This window comes from Orcinus orca, chromosome 19 (assembly GCF_937001465.1).
Source record: "Orcinus orca chromosome 19, mOrcOrc1.1, whole genome shotgun sequence".
NCBI classification, from domain to species: domain Eukaryota; kingdom Metazoa; phylum Chordata; class Mammalia; order Artiodactyla; family Delphinidae; genus Orcinus; species Orcinus orca.
Genome location: NC_064577.1, coordinates 26,930,253 through 26,949,647, shown reverse-complemented (window position 1 = coordinate 26,949,647; position 19,395 = coordinate 26,930,253). Strand labels below are relative to the sequence as shown.

Genomic DNA, 19,395 nt, shown 5'->3' with positions numbered 1-19,395 from the left:
ATTCCTGAAAAAGAGAAATGTGAGGTTACGGGGAGCACACAATCCATAGAGTAAATACTAATACTTTATTTAGGTGTTGTAGCTTTTAAATTCATTTGAAAGAAGTTAGGTTGAAGGACGTTTTAAAAAATTTCTTTTGACCCATTCTTTTTCTTCCACAGGTAGAAAACAGACATAGTTGGATTTTAAGATCAATATTCCTGGCTCCATTTCTGCTTGGTATTTCACACTCTTAAAGTCTCTTAGGAATCAGTCATTACAAAAGACAACCAAAGAGGTTTTTCAACATCCCTAACTAGGAGGTGAGCTGGACCAAAAAACTTAAGTCTAGTGAATTAATGCTTAGTGGAAGGAAAAGATGTCCAGAATGCCAATCAGATAAAATGCCAATAAAATGTTTACTATTTAACACTGTAGCAAGTCAACTGGATAGCACATGAATATAAAGAAACTGTTATAAACCCTTAAATACATCATTCAAGGGAAGAATGGTGAAGAGTGAAAAACTCAGGCTGGGATTCCAAGGTGGCTTAGACTAGTATTTCCAGAGTGATATACAGAAGATCCACTGGGGCAAGAAGAAAATATTAGAGCTTTTATTGTCTAAGCATGAAAAACGAAATGCTACTGACATTTAACGCATTAGTAATAAGCATATATGCATACACATACACAGAAGTACAGCGAATGCACAAATAATACATAAGTGGAGGTGACATGGTCCCCCATTTTTTACTTGCAGTATGTAGTACAATGGATTAAGGACAAATTTGTCTAGTTTGACACTTTTGTGAAATTTATGCCACATAAAAACATTTTAAAAACTTTACACCATGTACCACTGCTGCCTCTATTATTCTCTCCAGTCAGGAAAAGGAAGTATTTCATTCCAAAGCTCAGATGAGTTAATTCTGTTTACATTTCGATTCTATCAAGTTCCAGAGGGCAGGGAACAGGTGGACCCTGTGCACAGCTGTATTCTCAGAACCGAGCACTGGGCCTGGCCCTGGCCAATCCGTCAGACCAACCGACCCACCTTATCTTACATGAAGTCATGCAAAAACACACCAACAAAAAATCTCACAAAAAACAAAACCGTCTTCTGCCAATAGACTTTACAGCAACTATTCTTACTTTGGAGGTACCCCTGTGACAATATAATAAAAGTTAGGGACTGTTTATTTCCAAAAATACACACAACGGAAGCCAGTCCAAGGGCCTTAGGCTAACGACTTTAGAAGAGACCTGTTAGAGGCATGTGCTTCCACACCGTGCCATCCTCACACTTAATCCGACTGAGATCTTTCCCGCACCCTTGAACAGTAACGTCTCACCATGGATGCCTTAATGTTACCGAGTTCAAGCTCACCTGCTCACCGCAGGACAGGCCAATAAACCGAGAGATGAGTTCTTGGGGCGAGGACTAGGGAATTTGTTTGGAGAGCTGCGGCAGACTGAGATGGGGGACTCGCGTCCCAAAGAACCATCTTGCCTGAGTTAGAATTCAGGCATCCTTTATACTAAAAGGGAAGGGAGTAAAGCCGAACATTTCCTGGAGTTCCCATCAGCCTCCGGAGGGGGTGTGTTAATTTCTTCCTTCCTGCAGTGATTCACAGGTGGGCCTGGTCAGGCTGTTTCCTCTGAGCTAAACAAAGGTATTTTAGCTTCATGCTCATGACCTGGGAGGCAGGGTTCCCAGAGATGGGCCATTAGGTGTAATTTAAGCTTACAGGCAACATCCCTTTAGTGATTAACTTGTAAGAGAATACAAAGGTTCTTCCCTATTAAATGCTTTCTTACCAAAGCTTTTCTAGAAAGATACTGATTTTGCGGTTGTTTCTCCTGGATGAGCAGGCCTCGCTCTCCGTTCTCCAGTTGCGATTTTAATGTCGGCCTCTGAAAAACACAATCAGGGAAGTCACTCGACAGCACATACAATGAATAAATGCGGCAAAGTGCTGGGGCAAATTCAAATAACCGAGTCACCTGTAGGGAGGGCAGTGCTACCTCGGTGTTCCAGAAAGCAGACTTGACCACCCTCCTGGGCACAGGGCGGACCTCAAAGTTAGGCTAATCTTCGCCCGCCGCTCCTGCGCTCTCCAGCGGACTTCCCCGCCCCCAGCAGTACTATCTAGCGTACCCCCCCGCCCGTAACGTTTTCAGGAAAGCAGTCCTGCTGCTTCCTGGTTGGGGCCTCCCCGCAGCCCCGCAGCCCCCCAGCCCCAGGCGCCGGAGCCGCTGGGGCGCCTAAGGGGGCAGAACCTTCGGCTTCAGGAAGCCCTCCCCCCACTCTCCTCCTGTCGCCACATTCGTCCCCAGACCTACGGCGGAGGCCCTAGGAAACATCCCCGCCCGTGGAAACTCCCCCCACGGCAGCGCCTCACCTCGCAAGACAGATAAGACCACGAAGCCCCGCGCCAGGCCCCCACCCCCACCCGCCCCCAGCGCAGCCCACGCGCCGCTTCCCAACTCTCAGTCCTGGGACCCGGGGCAGGCCGTCCGCACCACTGCCTGATGCTTCTCAGCTATTTAAAAAAAATTGTGACCTCACAGGGATTTAACTCAAATACTTGTATCATATTATTCTGATATAGTTTAATTTAATTTAAACCTGGCTTGACTCTTAAGGTATCCCCGCTCGGCTGCGAACAGGCGAAAGCTCGGGCGACCTCTAACGAGGTCTTCTCTCCCAGAAGCTCCTGGTTGCTCCGAGCCCGCCTTTTCCTGTGGGCGGGGTTACCGGTCGGCGCGGCCGGGGTCGCACCACTGCGCAGCCGCGGGTGGGCGGTACCACGGCGGCTGCGACATGGGGGGGCGCGGATCAGACGCCGGAAGTAGAGGTGGTACGGGTCCCACAGAGGGGTACTCATCGCCGGCCGCTTCCACCGGAGCCGCGGTGAGAGCCAAGGCCCGAGGGTGTGGGCGTGGCGGCCGCCGGAACACAACACCCTCTGTTTTCTCTCTTCGCGGAGCGGCGCCGCGTCGCTCGCCTCCATCAGCTAACATGAGCGAGCGCCTCCGCCCCAGGTGAGACCGCAGGGGACCCTCTTCCTTTCCAGCCCCTCGCCGGTTGCTGTGTCTTGGCGGTTGGAGCCGAGGGGGCGCGTGACGCGGGGTCCGAGCAAGCGTGGGCCCGGCAGGTCTCCATCTGGGTGCTTTGCAGTCCGGGGGAGGAGGGGAGCGGGATGCGCGGGTGATCGGGTACCTGGTCCCTGGGGGCGCTGAAGGAGTGACTCCCCAGGGCCCAGGTTTCTCTCGACCCCATCTTTCCCCCCCCATCTTTCCCTATTTGGAATGAAGTCTGATCGGTCCCGGAAGAGAGACGATGGCCCTAAAGCTTCCCTGTCCTAAATTTAGGAGGGTAGGGGGATGGGAGGAATGTCTGATCTTCGAGAGGAGCCCCTAGGGCGTCTGTGAGAGGACGGGGCGGGGAGCTGGTCTCCCCAAGGTCAGAAAGAAAGCTTGGGCTTAACCCCGCAGCAGGAAAGGGTTAGGTTAGACCGAAGAACTTGTGTCCTGGGCGGTTGTGAACACAGAAGGGCCGAGGACCCAAAGTGGCTTGTGGATTCTCTCTCGGCTGTAGCATTAAGAACAGGCAGGATTCTAAACTGTTGGGGTGCGGAGCCGTTTGACTCGGAAGGCGGGAGGTAGGATTATATCGTGATGCACTACTTTTTCTCCGAGCCTAGGCCCCGGTCTTAATTTAGGGGGTGTTATGATTCCTTGACACGGACGGAGGACAGTCCGGACCAAGCTGCGAGTTTTCTTTTTCTTTTTTTCCCCTTATTTCCCCCTGTAAACAGGTGGGGAGGGAAAAGTTGGGATTGTACCCCAGAATGAAGAGGATCGGCTTTATTCGAAATTAGAAAAATCCCTCATCCTGGAGTTTGAACTGAAAACTGTAGATCAGCAAGTTCAGTCTTTCATATTTGTGATGAGGAAAGAGATTTAGAGAGCTCAGTGGGTCTTTCTAGGTTCACTGCTCTTTTCCTTTATTCTGTAAAATCTCAGTGAGGCTTAAGTGAATAAGATAGGATTGCCTTGGTAGATTATGCTGGATCTTTTCTTGTCTTTCTGTGTTTCCATTGGCTTTGAATGTAATTGACCATCTTTCCACAAGGACCCTACTCTGGAGCATGGTAAATTCATGGCATTGAGATTCTCGTAAGCACCCTGGGCCAATAGCGAAAATCTAGGGTTCTCCAAACTTCTGCATATTGACTTGGGTCATGCAGTGAGTGGGGCATAAAGCCTCTATTTGTATATTAAAGAAGAGTGGACTAAATTTGAAATTAGGGGCCAGGTGTACCAACTTGCTACTAGAATTAGTCACAGGGTCCTTAGGTACAGTAAGCCTGATCTAACTGCCATTTTTTTCCTTCCCAAACCCAGTTTGTACTTCCAGTAGTCCTTGGGGTGTCTCACATATCTGAAAAAGTCAAAATATTTCTTAGCAAAATATTTCTTTTATTCTGTGCTATATACACGGGTAATCTGAATGTGTTTATACTAGTAACAGATTCTTTTTATCTAGTTCACACAATCTCAACATGGTAACTTCTTTACTATAAAATAAGTCATTCGATTTGTCAGGGTTTTCTCTGCACCCGTGTGTCATGGAGTATGATGGACCAGCTCCAGCTGTCTTAGCATCTCCAAGTCAGTTCTGGTCTCTGGATCTGTTTCCTCAACTTTAAGATGAAGGGTTGGTCTAAGACGGTGGTTTTTCAAACTGCAAGAGGGGTGGGTTTGTGGGAGGGAGGCTTCTACTTTAAAACAGATCCTTTATCTCTTATGGAAATAGAGGGATTTTTTTTTTTTTTTTTGGTAGGACGTAAGAGTTCTGTTACTTTTTTTTTTTAAATTGAAAACCACTAGTCTCCGTACTCTAGGATTTCTTCTATGCTTGATCTCTAGGAGATGACAGGAAGATTGGAGAGAAATGAAATGAGGAAAAGTGATGTATTTCTGCCATCCTTAGAAGTAACAGGTGCTAAACAATAATCTGTAACTAGATGGCTAGGGAGAATGTAATCAGTTATAGGGTGGCTGCTCAAATTATAACCTGGTCTATGGCATTAATGTTAAAAGTTACAATCTGACTGATTGTGTGGAGGGGGTTAAGCATGAAGCTGTAGTTTTGACAATTATTAATGATGTTGTTGAAAGAGAAATGTTTCAAGGGTGAAATCTGCAAAGAGCTTAGAAAAAGGAGAATGAAGAAGAGGTAGGGCTCCTCCTTAATCTCGTGCCGCGCAAAGAAGAGGACTCCCAGGGGGCCAAAGAGATGATTCTGGTACCTGGAGAAATCAACTGATTATGAGGCAGGGATATTTCATGAGACTTTCCCAGAGTTTAATTGAAATCTTCAAAACCAGCCTATCCTCTTGACATTCATAGTCTTGTCGCTAGAAAGATGTATCTTATCTCCCATTATAAAAAAGGAAATTGGAAAGTTTTGGTCAGGCTCTTGAGTTTGGTTAGAGTGACTCAGCAGCCCAGGCACAATCAGCTGTTGGCATACTGATAAAGGAGGAGTTTGGGGACCAACACGCTGTCATTTGAGGAGTTTCTCTTTGCGCGTCAGCTGGCTTTCCATCAGACAGTGTGCTTTGTAAGTGGTCATATTAGAACGAACGTAGCAATTTCTTGGTTCAAGTAGCACATCCATTTAATGATGATTAAAACCTGATATTTATCTAGTTTTTAACCTCCAGTACTTCAGGATAAGATCTAATCCCCTGAGAGAAAGATAAGGAGATCTTATTTTATAAACAACTGAGTCTTAGAATGAGGTAAATGGTGTAGCCCTCTGCAGGTTGGTTAATGCTTTATCAAAGCTGCACACCCATCATTTATCACTCCAAGCCTAAACTATCCATACTCGTTCATTAATGATGTTAGATGTATTCCCAAGTACAGAGGATTGAGCTTGGGGTGATAACTTAAATTTTCTCCGATGTCCAGACCTCAACTCAGAGCCTTAGGGTTAAGGGCCTACCACAGTAAGCCGCCCTACTCACATAGAAAGTATAACTGTATAGAAGATACTGTATGTTCAAATTCAGTACTTTCCAAAAAGCTCTTTTACCCTCTAGCTATAGAAACTTGAACCTTGAAGAGATTTCATTATAATAGATTGTGCTGCTTTGTATAAATTGGCCTCTAGCCAGCACTGCCCAGTAGAATTTTCTACAGTGGTAGGAACATCCTATATCTGTGCTGTCCCATACAGTCGCCACTAGCTATGGGTAGCCACTGAGCACTGAAAGTGTAGCCAGCGTGATCGAGGAACTGGGTTTCAAATTTTATTTAATCTTAATTAATTTAAATTAACAAATATATCTTGTGGCTACTGTATTGGACAGCACAGTTCCATGTAATTTGACTTAAAGCTATGCCTCCTTTAATTTATTTCTGATTTCTAACTGGGGTTTGGAAGTCCTGATAGCACTTGATTCTTCCATAGAAAACATATAAATTTCGTCTTTCTTGTACATCTCAGAACACTTGACTGAGAAATATGTGTGATTTTTCTAGAAACCTGGACATTTTAAGTGGCTGGTGCTACAATCGCACAGTAACAACCTGGTGAAGTAACTTCTCGTAATACCAGGTGGTGTAGCCGGAATAATCAAGTTAATGTGTCCAAGAGCAGCCTTTCCAGTGATTGTCCAGAAAAGTAATTTAATATGTTAAAGGGCAGAGGGGTTTTGTGTTAATGTGATAATTGGGGAAAACTCAGGGATGAAAGAAAATGAAAGATTAGAGTCTACCAGAACCTCTAATGCTCTTCCTGTGTAGCACCATTTTTATAAGGATTTTAAGTGTAAATAGGCAAAGGCAGTCACTCCTGTCTTAGATGTTGTCGTACGGACAGGAGTTAAATTAGGTAACTTGGAATCGTAGCTTCAGAGATGTAGGAAAAGATCACATTAATTAGGTGGCGTTTGAGAGCTTAGTCCTTAATGTCTTCCTGATCTTATTTGTTCCCAGCAGGCATTTCAAATTGTCAAGCTTTTTTTTTAGAAATGAGTTTTACTAATTTAAGCTCGACCATACTGCTGCTCTTTTATATTTTTGTTCTTCGTGCCTGGCGACGGTGTACTTCTAACTTTTTTTTACCTATTGGGATATCATATGATGATTTATCTTTTTTTAGGCAAGAGGGCAAATTTATATGTTGTCATGGTTTACAGTTGGAAGTGTCCAGAAGGTCAGTTGTTGAATTTTTTTTTTTTTCTCCTTGTGATTTAATTTCAGGAAAAGGAGAAGGAATGGCAGTGAAGAAGACCACCATCTCCCCCCACAGACCAAAAGGAGTAGCAGGAACCCTGTCTTTCACGATTCCTGGGACACAGAGGTAGGAAGTGTGGTCCAGAGTATCTGCTGTTTTCATTGCTTGAGCTAAATAACCCAGTTACTTCCATGTAATTAAAATTTTTTTGAATAAAGAAAAGTGATCTTATTTGACTGCAGTGTTTTTAACCTCTTTTTTTTGAGTCATGGCCTTTTTTTTTTTTTTTTTTGCGGTACAGAATACAGAAGCCAGCTTATTGTCTAATCGTTTCTAAACATTAATTGTCCTTAAGACAAGTATATTTTGCTGCTTCCATGTCTCTTAAAGATAAGCTTTCCATGTTTTTAAGAGAAACTGTACAAGCATTCGGAATATATAATGTATGTGTATGCGAAGTCCTATTTTTAATTGTGTTTATGTTTTCATTATGTTGTTCTGAAAAGAGCACCTGTGGGAAGCAGAGTGGAGTGGGGGGAGGGGGAAAGGGCAAAGTTCAAACTTTGGTTTGAACTTTGGTCTCCTGGGTGCTGCAGTATGCCTCCTGTGCACTTGAGCACCTGGTCTGCAGTGGGGCAAGGAAGCTGACACTGAAGGGATGCTGCTATTAAATTATGCACCTAAAGATTTGACCCTCAACAGTTGTCACCCTAAGAGAGAAGCTCCTCAGTGGCAAAGATTCCTAAGCCCTAGTCTCATCACTTAAAGCAGAATTCCATAGATCACAGTTCTTCCACAGCCAAAGTAATTTGTACTTTAATTAGTTCTCAGTAATAGGATTTGACCTATATCCAGTCTTTACCAGAAATCCAAAGTAATTCCCTCAGGGAGAAAAAAAATCAGTAACTGTCATGTAGGTAATACTCAGGAGCAGCTGATGCACCCGTGCAGACTAGATCCTTTTACATGGAGACTTAAATTTCTATAGCTTTTATCCTCCCTTTTAAATCTTCCTATCACCTTTTTTTTTTCTTTTTCTTTTTTTTTTTTCCTCCCTTGAGATTAACAGAAAAGTAATTGAGCTTTTGGTTAAACTTGGGGATCTCTTTTTTCTTTGGAAGAAAACCAAAGATTAGAGGCTGCCATGAACATCTAATGATAAAACTAACAGAATTGAGTCTCCATTATTCTTTTGAGTTATAAGACTATTCATTAAAAAGAGTATGCGGTGATTACTTTCACGGTATCGCCCTGAATATTTCTTTCTTTTTTTTTTTTTTTTTTTTTGCGGTACGCGGGCCTCTCACTGTTGTGGCCTCTCCTGTTGCGGAGCACAGGCTCTGGACGCGCAGGCTCAGCGGCCGTGGCTCACGGGCCCAGCCGCTCCGCAGCATGTGGGATCTTCCCGGACCGGGGCACGAACCCGTGTCCCCTGCATCGGCAGGCGGACTCTCAACCACTGCGCCACCAGGGAAGCCCCTGAATATTTCTTTACTTGTGTCTGTATGTCAGTCCTGCTATATAATGTTTGCATTAGTTCAAAGATACGGTAGATCTTTTTTGTATTGATCTTTTTTCCCTATATCTACAATTTTGATGTTTGAGAACAGGAGTATAAATTGTCATTTTCTAAAAAATCAAACATTTCTGATCTCTTACTTTGAGTAATACTCCTTAGTATTACAGTTTTGGTTTGTTTTAATTGCTGTTTGTAGAGAATGACCTTCACTCCCTAATACGTTTTTTCTTCTCACAGAAGAAAACAGTGTATTGTTATTCAACCTGTGGGTTCACATGTCTGGTTCTTACTTGTCCAAAGAAATTCAGTGGTTAAACCACTCTGTAATCATTAGTCTGAAGGATGGACTGGATTGCCCTTGTAATAAGTAACAGTCAATACAGGTACTTTTTACCTGTCACGGTAATCTGAGCTCACCATTAGATCCCTCACGGGCGGTCACGACCCTCCGACCCTCCGTTTTAGCACATTTACCGGCGTCTGGTGCCGTCGAGTAATGAGTCTTTTTTTTTTTTTAATTAATTTTTATTGGAGTATAGTTCATTTACAATGTTGTGTTAGTTTCTGCTGTACAGCAAAGTGATTCAGTTGTACATACACATATATCCACTTTTTAAAAATTCTGTTCCCATATAGGTCATTAGAGTATTGAGTATAGTTCCCTGTGCTGTACAGTAGATTCTTATTAGTTATCCCTTTTAAATATAGTAATGTGTTTATGTCAACCCCAGTCTCCCAATTTATCCCTCCCCTTCCCCTCGAGTAATGAGTCTGAGTGAACCCAGGGAGAACTAGAGCAGCAAAAGGCAAGGGAAAACTTTAAAATGGAAAGTTAACTACTGAATAATTGAATCGTGACCACTGGAGTAGATCATTATGTTTATAGCATAAAAATATCCAGTTTAGGGACATTTGGCTGCTTGTTGACAATTGTGTATAAAGGGGGAAATAATAAAACATGTCATTACTAGTGGATTCTTAATTTTATTAATTTACATGACAAAGTGTATTGTTAATGAAAACAGTATCTTAATTCTAAGGTAGGGCCAACGGGGTAAGTTTCCTTAAGAGACTAAGTTAAGAGGAGCCATTTCCTGTGTCTTTATTTTATTATTATTTTTTAAAAACTTATTTTATTTATTTATTTATTTATTTATTCATTCATTCATTCATTTTTGGCTGTGTTGGGTCTTCGTTGCTGCGCGTGGGCTTTCTCTAGTTGTGGTGAGCGAGGGCCACTCTTCGTTGTGGTGCGCAGGCTTCTCATTGCAGAGGCTTGTCTTGTTGCGGAGCACGGGATCTAGGTGCGCGGGCCTCAGTAGTTGCAGCACGCAGGCTCGGTATTTGTGGCTCGCGGGCTGTAGAGCGCAGGCTCAGTAGTTGTGGCGCACGGGCTTAGTTGCTCCACGGCATGTGGGATCTTCCCGGACCAGGGCTTAAACCCATGTCCCCTGCATTGGCAGGCGGATTCCTAACCACTGCGCCACCAGGGAAGCCCCTCCTATGTCTTTCTTGAGATACTTAAGTTTAGAATTTTTTTCTTGTAACGTAAAGAACTTTCATTTGGAAGTTTATTTTCATTGTAAGAGAGATTTAAAACTGTCATTTATAATTAATTTCCAGAACTCACCTTTTTCTCCTAAACGTGATAACATTGGCAAGTACTGGGAAATAAGACACGAGGTGTTTGAATTGTTTCGAACTGTGCCACAAGTAAGTCATGTTTATCTGTAAAATGGAGATAGTACGGGCCTCTTTTTTCCCTAGATTCTAGGAAGCTGAAGAACGTGAACTGAAGAATGTGAACCGACTTGCCAGATGAGTTATGTAAAGAGAAACTTTGAATCTACTTGTACATTTTCTTCCTGTCAGTTTGGTGGTTATTATGATCTCTACTTTTCAGATGGAAAAATTGGGGCACAGAACAATAAGGTCCCTTGCCCAAAGATACATAGCTGGTGAGCGGCAGACTGGGGAGCCCCAGAGTCTGAGTGTGAGCTACGGGCTCCTGCCCACGGTGTGTGCCGCCTCCCAGAAGACAGATCGGAAGCTCTGAGGGACTTCGCTACATATACCCAGGGCCACTAGGTTCTAGACTTCTCTTGAATCATAGGAACAGAGAAGAATAATTTTCCTCCCTCTATCTTTTAGCTGGAAAATATTTTTCTCAGTAAATGCTATGACATGGTATTAGCTGGAAAGCAGTTTTAGATTTCTAGCTACAAAAAGTAAGGAAATTGGGGTCTAGTGGTTTTTCTCATAACTCGAATCTGTGTTTGCATTGAAGATCTTGAATTTTAACTCCAGTGACTTAGGTTTCATGCCTTGTGAGCCTTAGGATACTGGTTTTTAAATTGAGATATAATTACAGGTATAGGAATAAAAAGGTTTTTTGAAAGGCATTCTAGATGATTCCTGGTAGTTAATGTCTAAGGCAGGTTCATTTTTCTCTCTGGTGAGCAAGGAGTGAAGTGATTTGTCACTCTGCACCTTCCTGTTGGGTCCTTTACAAAGGTAGCTCCCTTCCCTGACCTCAGACAGTTATTGGATGGGTAAAAACTAGCTAGATTTAACTTATTTAAATCCATTTTCTTAGGCTGGCCGTTTTGGTTTGAATTGTAGCTTCACTTGTAGGAATAATGCTCTTTATTTTGAGCTTGAATATCTACAAATTACATTAGACACTTCCAGTAAATCTGGCTTCTGGTATGCAGGTATATGCCTTACAAGAAGTACTGCTACCTGAGTGAACAAAAGCAGTACCTCTTTCAAATACAAAGACCCCAACTTTTTAAAAATACCTTTAACTTACCAAGACCATTTTGATTTTTTAGATCACTACGAAGTAACAGCAAGTAGAGAGCGAGAAGATGTGGAAGTAAAACAGAGGTGGCTTAATTGGAACAGCCTCTGTCTTTTTTCTTGTCTCTACTAGAAGGGAAAATCTTTGATGGCATGACTCTAAAATCCCAAGGGTATTCTTAGTTGGCGTGTAGAGGCATGGCAGATAAAAGCATTGCAGAACCAGGGGAAGCCATGTATCATTAAAATTAGGATTCTATAAATCCATTTGTTTTAACTGATAAGAATTGGCAGTATGTTAGGTGATTTTTTTTTTTAAAAGCACTGAATTTAGCTGACCCTGGGAATATTTTGCATAATTTTTAAAGAAGGTATTTTAACACTCTTTGTTTTTGTTCATTGTCATCATTAATCTGTCCTAGTAGTAGGACCAGCCTAACAGACAAAACTGTTTTGGCAGATTCTGGGGTAAGGTGTTAAGGTTGTGTGTTTAAAACCCTGTAGCAAATTAACTCTGAAATTAACTTCTCAAAAGGTCCATTCAAATGCAGGAACAGTCCTTTCAAAAGTTAACCCAATTTGTAGTGTCCGTCTTTAGAAACTTTGCTCACAGTTCAAGTCCTTGAAATATTTGTAATATGTTGCATCAACTCACAGCAAGAAAAGCCACCCCAAGCAGTTTCATATTGAACCTGAACGTTATCTGTTTAGTAATGAGAATACATACATGTTTTTAGGCAGAAACTTCAAACAGATGATGTGGTCCAATTTTATCTTGTAAAGATATGCCATTTACTCATTGACACAGAAAAGTGACCACCTGTATTTTCTTCCCTTGCACATTTAGAAAGTGGTTTTAATTAGCCCACTGAATGCATTTGGAGTCTTATGGTCTCACTGGTATTAGCAGATCTGGAGCTCTCTTAAATCATTGGGCACTTTGGAAGCACAGAGTTTTACATTAGAAGCTCTGATAGACTTGGCTAGGATCATCCCTTGCACTTAATTCAGATTCTGCAGTGGCCTTAGGGTGAACTTCACTCTGACTCCAGGGATGGACTGTGTAATACAACGAGCAAGGTTTCTTTTTTCGTTTGAGGCTCACGTAAATTTAAAAGCACCACTGGATGGGGAGATGGATGTGAGGGGAAGCTGGGGCTTGAAAGAAAATAAAATACGCTGTTGATCTGCTTTTCTAACTAACAGGAAGCATCCAGCTCTAGGTAATAAGTGTACACGTATACTCTGGCTCTCCTTTTATGAAGCAGAGACTCAGTAACAATCCCACCTGGGGGACTTTCTAAAGGTTATTAGTAGAAAGTGTCTTTAGAGCTATTTTGTTTCTACCATGGGTATAAATGGGCTCTCTCTTAAACTGACTTCACACCCTGGGAAAATAAAATTCAGGGCAGGCCTATCTGAGGGGTCAGGAGCTCTGTATGATTTGAGCTCTTGGGACTAAGAAAATGAACTTCAACTTGTCTGCCCTCTGCTCCATGATTTATGTATATTCTTTCTGCTAAAGACAGTGCGTGTTCTTCTGCCTTTATCTGCTCTACCTTCTCTCAAGACTCCTGAAAGCTCTTTCGAATACTTCTCCCTTCTCTTCATCTCTGCCCCCCAAGCAATCTGATACAGAGAGGCTCCACTAAGCAGGGGAAATAACGATTTTTTCCATCTCGAGTTTTTTGGTTTTATAAGACAAAACGATTTACTTCTTCATACATCTTAAGGCTCTTTGGTTTTATGCTTTTAGGGTTAAAAGGAAATAATGGTCTTTCCTTTATCCTACAAAGTTAGACCACTTTGATGGCTGACAGCGTTAAGACCCATTTCAGTAACTTTCAAACTTTTTGACCCGGTCCCACAGAAATGCCATATTTTGTGACCCAGTACATACCAAATATACTTGTGCATCACAAGAGAAGTTTCACAGAACAATCACCCTTAGCATGTTGCACTGCTTGCTTTTATTCTGCTGGTTGCTGCTTGGCCATCCGTAGATGGTGAGATATTCCCTAAAGCCCCTCGATAATGCCAAGACCCGTCTGAGTGGGGTGAAGATAGGAACCAGTGCCCCTTTGAAAGAGATGTATTGTTCTTACCTTTAATGACAGTAGGGTGTAATGTTTTATGTGTATTAAAATAACGTGTGAAGTGCGTTCACCCAGATTCCCAGGTTCTGTATAGGTTCCCTCTTCTTAGTCTAAGAGCATCATTGGCCTGCTGTCTGCCACAGTCAGCTGAAGCAGTTTAGGGGTTCTTAAGCTGTCACGGGAGGCAAACAGCCTTCCTAAAATCTTACAGTGTCAGTGTTTTCCTTAAGTCTCAGTCTTGAAGCTACGAGTGACTGGAGACCTTACTCTCTTTTGTAGTAGCACTCTTTAGTTCTCTTACTCATGACTGTATTTTGCCCTCAAAAGAAGTATTTTTTGTAGAAGCTATAGAAAGTAGGTGGTCCAAATTCTAAATATTTTGGCATGTATATCCTTCCAGAGTATTTTTGGTGTACATATATGTATACAGTAAAGAAAACACTTTAAAAACCAGTGGACCTACTATACGTTGTTTTGTAACCTATAAAAAAGATGTTAAAGATCTCTTTCTACCTTGGTGTATGTACATCTCTTATCCTCACTGTTACCAGCAGAATAAAATTTCATCGTTACGGATTATAATTCATGTATTACACTTTATATACATATACCATAGTTTAACCAGTTTCCCTATTTTTATTTTTTTATTATTTTTAAAAATACATTTATTTATTTAATTTTACTTTTGGCTGCGTTGGGTCTTTGTTGCTGTGCGCGGGCTTTCTCTAGTTGCTGCGAGCGGGGGCTACTCTTCGTTGCGGTGCGCGGGCTTCTCACTGCGGTGGTTTCTCTTGTTGCGGAGCATGGGCTCTAGGCACGCAGGCCTCAGTAGTTGCAGCACGCGGGCTCAGTAGTTGTGGCTTGTGGGCTCTAGAGCGCAGGCTCAGTGGTTGTGCCGCATGGGCTTAGTTGCTCCACGGCATGTGAGATCTTCCCAGACCAGGGCTCGAACCCGTGTCCCCTGCATTGGCAGGCGGATTCTTAATCACTGCACCACTAGGGAAGTCGCAGTTTCCCTATTTTTAGACATTTAGGTTGTTTCCCATTTTTAGCTATTATAAACAGGGCCACACTAAACAGTTTTATACGTGTCTTTAAAAATCTGAGTTACAAGATACTTAAAATGGACTAGAAATTGCAGGTGTATTTGTCTCCCTTTCTCTCCTTTTCAACAGTTATTGTACAGCAATCTTTTTTAACCTGTTTATTTTAAAGAATTTTTATCTTTTCTCAGAATAGTGTCACCTTTGCTGTTACAGTGTGAAGTAAATATAATTTGAGATGGAAACTTGACTTAATAGAAACTGATTCTAGTTCTTGCCTTAATTTTCAGACAGTACCTGTAACGAGAAACAGGAAAGAAAACAGACTGAGAGGAGACAGAGTGCTCTGTGCTGTGGGCCTCCTACCCAGTGTGGTGACCTGCTCGTCACCGAGTAGCGGCCTTGCCGGCTGTGCCAGCGGCAGTTCTAGCTGATTCTGTGCTAGGTTAGGGGAGGCTTTTATGGAACACAGCTTTTGTTTTTGAATTGGCTTTCACTTAAGTCTTTAAGTAAATGTAATTGCTGCTGCTGTTAACCCTGCCATCTGACCTTATTCAGCCCATTATAATGCTTTCATCAATTTTGTTTTTAAGAAGATAGGTAGGTTGTCTCCTACTACCTGGGGGCAGTGGGCTAAGTGACCTGTTAAGTGTAAGTGCCTTACACTGACAAATGACCTATGGACCATGATAATTCTTGGTTTAAGTGTTAAGACTGGATGCCTTTCGTGAACATTGCTTTCTTTGCCATTTTAGATAAGTTTGTTTATGTACACATTGTTAGGTATAACTTTTGATCAAAAAATGGATAGAACTAGTATTTTAAGAATCATTTTTAAAGTATCTATGTAGAAACAACATTTTATTTATACATTTACTTTTATAATGAAAATAGATAATAACCACATTGCAAAAAGTTGCAGTAAAGGGTAGCAAAAATCACTAACTGTAACCCCTCCGTTTTGACCTAACTACTGTGACCTGCTTCTTGCCAGTCTTTTCCCTTACATGTAGATTTCACACGGTCGTAAGCAGGCATTTCAAAACCAGTGTTTTTGTATAAACGAATATAACTTTAGAAGTATCAAAGGGTAAAAATTTAAAAAAGTTATACACCAGATCATTAACCTCTAGAATTCTAAATGCCTCATGCATTGATTCCTTCCAGCACAATATTGTGTTGAGTTGTAAATAGAGAAGTGTGCTGTTGTCAAGTTTTTGGGGTTGCCATTTATTAGAAATAGTCAAAGACTGTAATTCGGAAAAGGATCCATCCTTACATTGCCTTCCCTTTGAAGATCCTCGCATCGGAAGGAAGGAGATTTCTGAGAGTGACTCTTACCAGGGAACTCTGAGTAGCCTCTTCAAGATGACTAAGACACCAAGTAACATTAGGGATATTAAACAGAAAATTAGGCACATGTGTGCACGTGTGCACGTGTACACATAGCGAACTGCAAAAATGCTAATATAACTCTACAAGAAGTATATTCAAGTCTTTCAGGATAGTACAAACTACTAGGTATAAAATAAGCTACAAGGATATACTGATCAACACAGGGAGTATAGCCAATATTTTATAATAACTATAAATGAGGTATATAACCTTTAGAAATTGTGAATCAGTATATTGCACGCCTGTAACTTATATTGTACGGCAACTATACTTCAATTAAAAAAAAAGTCTTTCAGGCTATGTGTTCTGCCTTCAGAGAGTATGGTTTTGTGCCCATGAGATGATAACCACAAAGTTGTCAAAATTTTCACTTGTGCCCAGAAGCCACCTTACTTGTTACGAGGGCACCTGCTTCATACCCTGTACCAATGACTGATGCTTCCCTTTGGAGGCTGAGAACTCCCTTCTGTGATTATTGGAAATGATAGGAACGCATGGTAAAAGCAAGCAGGGGAGATGCGTAAAGGAATGAAGATGTAGCAGAAGGGATTCGCGGTCGGAGGGCCCACGCTGGAGTCCGGACCCTGCCTCTTCCTGGGGGGGTGTGTTGGGTCATCACCCCACTTGACTTCGCGGGTAGGTGTGAGGACAGAATGAAGTATCTTAGTGAAAATGCTTTATAAGCTCTAAAGCCCAGTGTGTGTTTTCATGCTGATCCTCCTCAAACTGAGTAGGAAAACAGTCCTAAAGAGGGTATTTGAAGTTAACCCCCGTTAAGCTCCTAAACCCTGAACAGCCTAACTGTGATGCCGTGTCTTTTTCCCCTGTTCCAGTCTTCAAGCAGTGACAGTGGCGGGAGCAGCGGCAGCAGCAGCAGCATCAACAGCCCGGACCGGGCCAGCGCGCCGGAGAGCGGCTCAAGCCACCCCACCGCCCGGTCCAGCCCCCACGGCCCGCAGCCCGCGCCCGTGCCGTCCGCGCTGTGCCAAAGCCCGTACTTCCACATCAACCAGACCCTGAAGGAGGCCCACTTTCACAGCCTGCAGCACCGAGGACGGCCTCCCACATGACGTGCCGGCACTTTCTTGCCTTCTGTGAAGGGACCGCGCTGCGCAGATTTGATATTTCAACTTAACGATGTTTTAAAAAAAATTGCACAAAAAGATGCCTGTTGGCTTTTCAGTCTATATTTGAAATAACAGGTTAACAGGCCGTTGTTTACTTGTGGTTTTGCTGCACTATTGCGATTTCAAAGGGGCTTTGAAGCAGTTTTTTATAGGATTCTTTTGAGGGTGGGTATGAAATCCAGGGCAAGTCAACAGTAGGAGGAAATCTCATCTGCGTGTTGAATCCATAGTTTGTCCAAGTCAGACTGATTTCCAGATCTGTCACTTAGAAATTCTACTTTCTGTAAAAAGGCCTTTTCATTTTGCGGGATCTTCAATTTTTTAAATTCAATAAACTAGTAAAGAGTATCTACTTTCCATGAAAAAACCTAAGTTTTTTTCCAAAACATAGAAAGCTTGATTCAGTCTTGCACTGAAATTGCCATGCTACCTCTTAGTATGTAGGTGTCCTGTTGAAAGTACTCTGTCCTCTGTGACAGAAGAACCACCAGATTGCAGTCAGACTGTATGATAAAGTCAGCACCTGCCCTGATAACCGTCCTCTCTCTGTTATATATTTGTATTTCCAGAGAGAAGGTCTCTCAGACCCTTGGATCCCCAGATAAACTTGTTACCGTTATTCCTCCAGAGCCTACATCTCAGACTTAGAAAACACTGCTCAGTTCGGACAGTCAAGGAATACGTAAATGACTTTGTCTTATTCACAGACTTGTCCAGCAGCAGCCTGTGTGTGCTCTCTGATAATCCCGCCTTGTAGTGTCGAGAATTAAGGCGCTGGTGAAGGCTGACACAGTGTAAGCTCTCTGAACTGGTGTCTGAAGTCACAAGTGTTGTGAAACTATTGGACAAGGATTCACTTTATGCTTAAAGTAACCCCCAACGGGAACCAGGGGGCCCCATTCCACCACGGCAACTGGAAAGACTGGTGTGGCTTAGAAATGAATGAGCAGAGGCACTTCTAAAAGAAATAATGCAGGAGTATTTATTTAGAGAGACGGATTGTCCTGTGTCACTTGGTCATACTAGAGAGCCACCCTAGTTTGAACAGTGAGGGCGCAGACGAGTCTTCCTCCTCGGCGACAAGCTGTCTGAACAAGGAGCCGGCGTGCGTCAGGTCATCTGCTCGGGAGAGTGCCGGGGGGACAGCAGCCTGCCGCTGTACGTAGAGGAAAGTGCCTTAGCGTCCGCTGGACCCCCGGCCTGCTCGCCCTCCACTCCGCTTGGGGTCCACACGGCACACACAGCACATCTGAGAAGCACGGACAGCTCTAGAAGGGGACTCTGCTCTTAGACCAGATTGGGGAAGGACACGGGAGACCGAGATTTCAGTACGTGACGGAAGTAAAATCTGAAGCTGAGGACTGTAGGAAGAGGGCAAACGTGTACCTTCTCTCCACGGTTTGTTCCTCTCATGCGGGTAGAGCTGAAAGGTCAGTTACTTGAAGCAGAAACCGAGTGTTGTGAGGGAAAGGTACAGCACAGGCCTGGGCTTACAGAGTGGGAGGCTTGTGCAAAACCTTTTTATTTCCACTACCATCTCCCAAGTTTTAAAACCAGATGTTTGACGGAGGATTTTGGATCTTACTGGGTTTGATGGCAGGGAATATGGAAAGGATACCTGGCGAATATTTTGTCTAATCAGAAAGCAAACAAGGATTAAATGCTGGAAGGAGGCAAGCTGTTGGAGCTCTCAGACACATGCGTACACAACACACTTCAGAAATACCCAGGAGGACTCCCGCAGGCTTAACGGATGGCAGCCTACTGAAACAAAACGTGTGTTAACAAGAACATGTAAACTTGAGAAAGCGCATTTCCTTGTACTTCCCACCCGACTAAAAGAAATGAGAGGTGAAACCATCACTGGAACAAAGCAATTGTTTTTCCAAATAAGTACAGTCGTAGTGCAGGGTTAGCAGTTAACTCTCTTACACTATTCAACACAAGCAGTGTTCTCCATCCCGTCCTGCATATTTGCTACAGCCTTGGCAGCCTGAGATACATTTCTATTATGAGGCTACTTGATAGTGTCAGTGGGCATCTCCTAAAACCTCTTATTAGCTCAAGCGAGTAACACCGTGTACTTCTATATTGCGCCGCCATTAAAAGCAGCACTAGTGCATCCTGTCATCTGGTTCTTTATTGGTTACTGAAGGGGGAGCTGACGGGTGGTTTG

At 42.9% G+C, this 19,395-nt stretch overlaps 3 protein-coding genes across 4 annotated transcripts in view; 1 reads left to right on the top strand and 2 right to left on the bottom strand.

Annotated features, from left to right (window-relative positions):
* The window catches only part of RPL38 (ribosomal protein L38), a 797,591-nt gene extending 786,791 nt beyond the window's left edge, over positions 1-10,800 (bottom strand). The window contains exon 1 of the mRNA XM_049701919.1: positions 10,797-10,800. The gene's annotated coding sequence lies outside the window, so the exon portion shown is untranslated. The remainder of the gene's footprint in view (positions 1-10,796) is intronic.
* On the top strand, positions 2,751-19,341 carry FAM104A (family with sequence similarity 104 member A). Of its 2 annotated transcripts, XM_033439024.2 has the most exons (4): positions 2,757-3,027; positions 7,264-7,363; positions 10,380-10,469; positions 16,926-19,341. In XM_033439024.2, exons 1-4 carry the CDS (start codon positions 2,807-2,809, stop codon positions 17,160-17,162), a joined length of 648 nt encoding a protein of 215 aa, XP_033294915.1. In that variant the 5' UTR covers positions 2,757-2,806; the 3' UTR covers positions 17,163-19,341. The 2 variants fall into 2 exon arrangements, with proteins under 2 accessions (XP_004275479.1, XP_033294915.1); XM_004275431.3 differs by lacking the exon at positions 10,380-10,469 and having other exon boundaries at positions 2,751-3,027.
* Positions 18,176-19,395, bottom strand: part of COG1 (component of oligomeric golgi complex 1) — a 13,155-nt gene continuing 11,935 nt past the window's right edge. Inside the window, exon 14 of the mRNA XM_012535156.3 lies at positions 18,176-18,375. Coding sequence (XP_012390610.1) covers positions 18,229-18,375 — 147 coding nt within the window. The 3' untranslated portion in view covers positions 18,176-18,228. The remainder of the gene's footprint in view (positions 18,376-19,395) is intronic.

Coding starts and splice junctions, on each gene's coding strand:
- FAM104A (XM_033439024.2), top strand. CDS start 2,807: ATGGGGGGGCGCGGATCAGACGCCGGAAGTAGAGGTGGTACGGGTCCC. Junction 3,028..7,263: donor AGCGAGCGCCTCCGCCCCAG/GTGAGACCGCAG, acceptor ATTTAATTTCAG/GAAAAGGAGAAGGAATGGCA. Junction 7,364..10,379: donor ACGATTCCTGGGACACAGAG/GTAGGAAGTGTG, acceptor ATTAATTTCCAG/AACTCACCTTTTTCTCCTAA.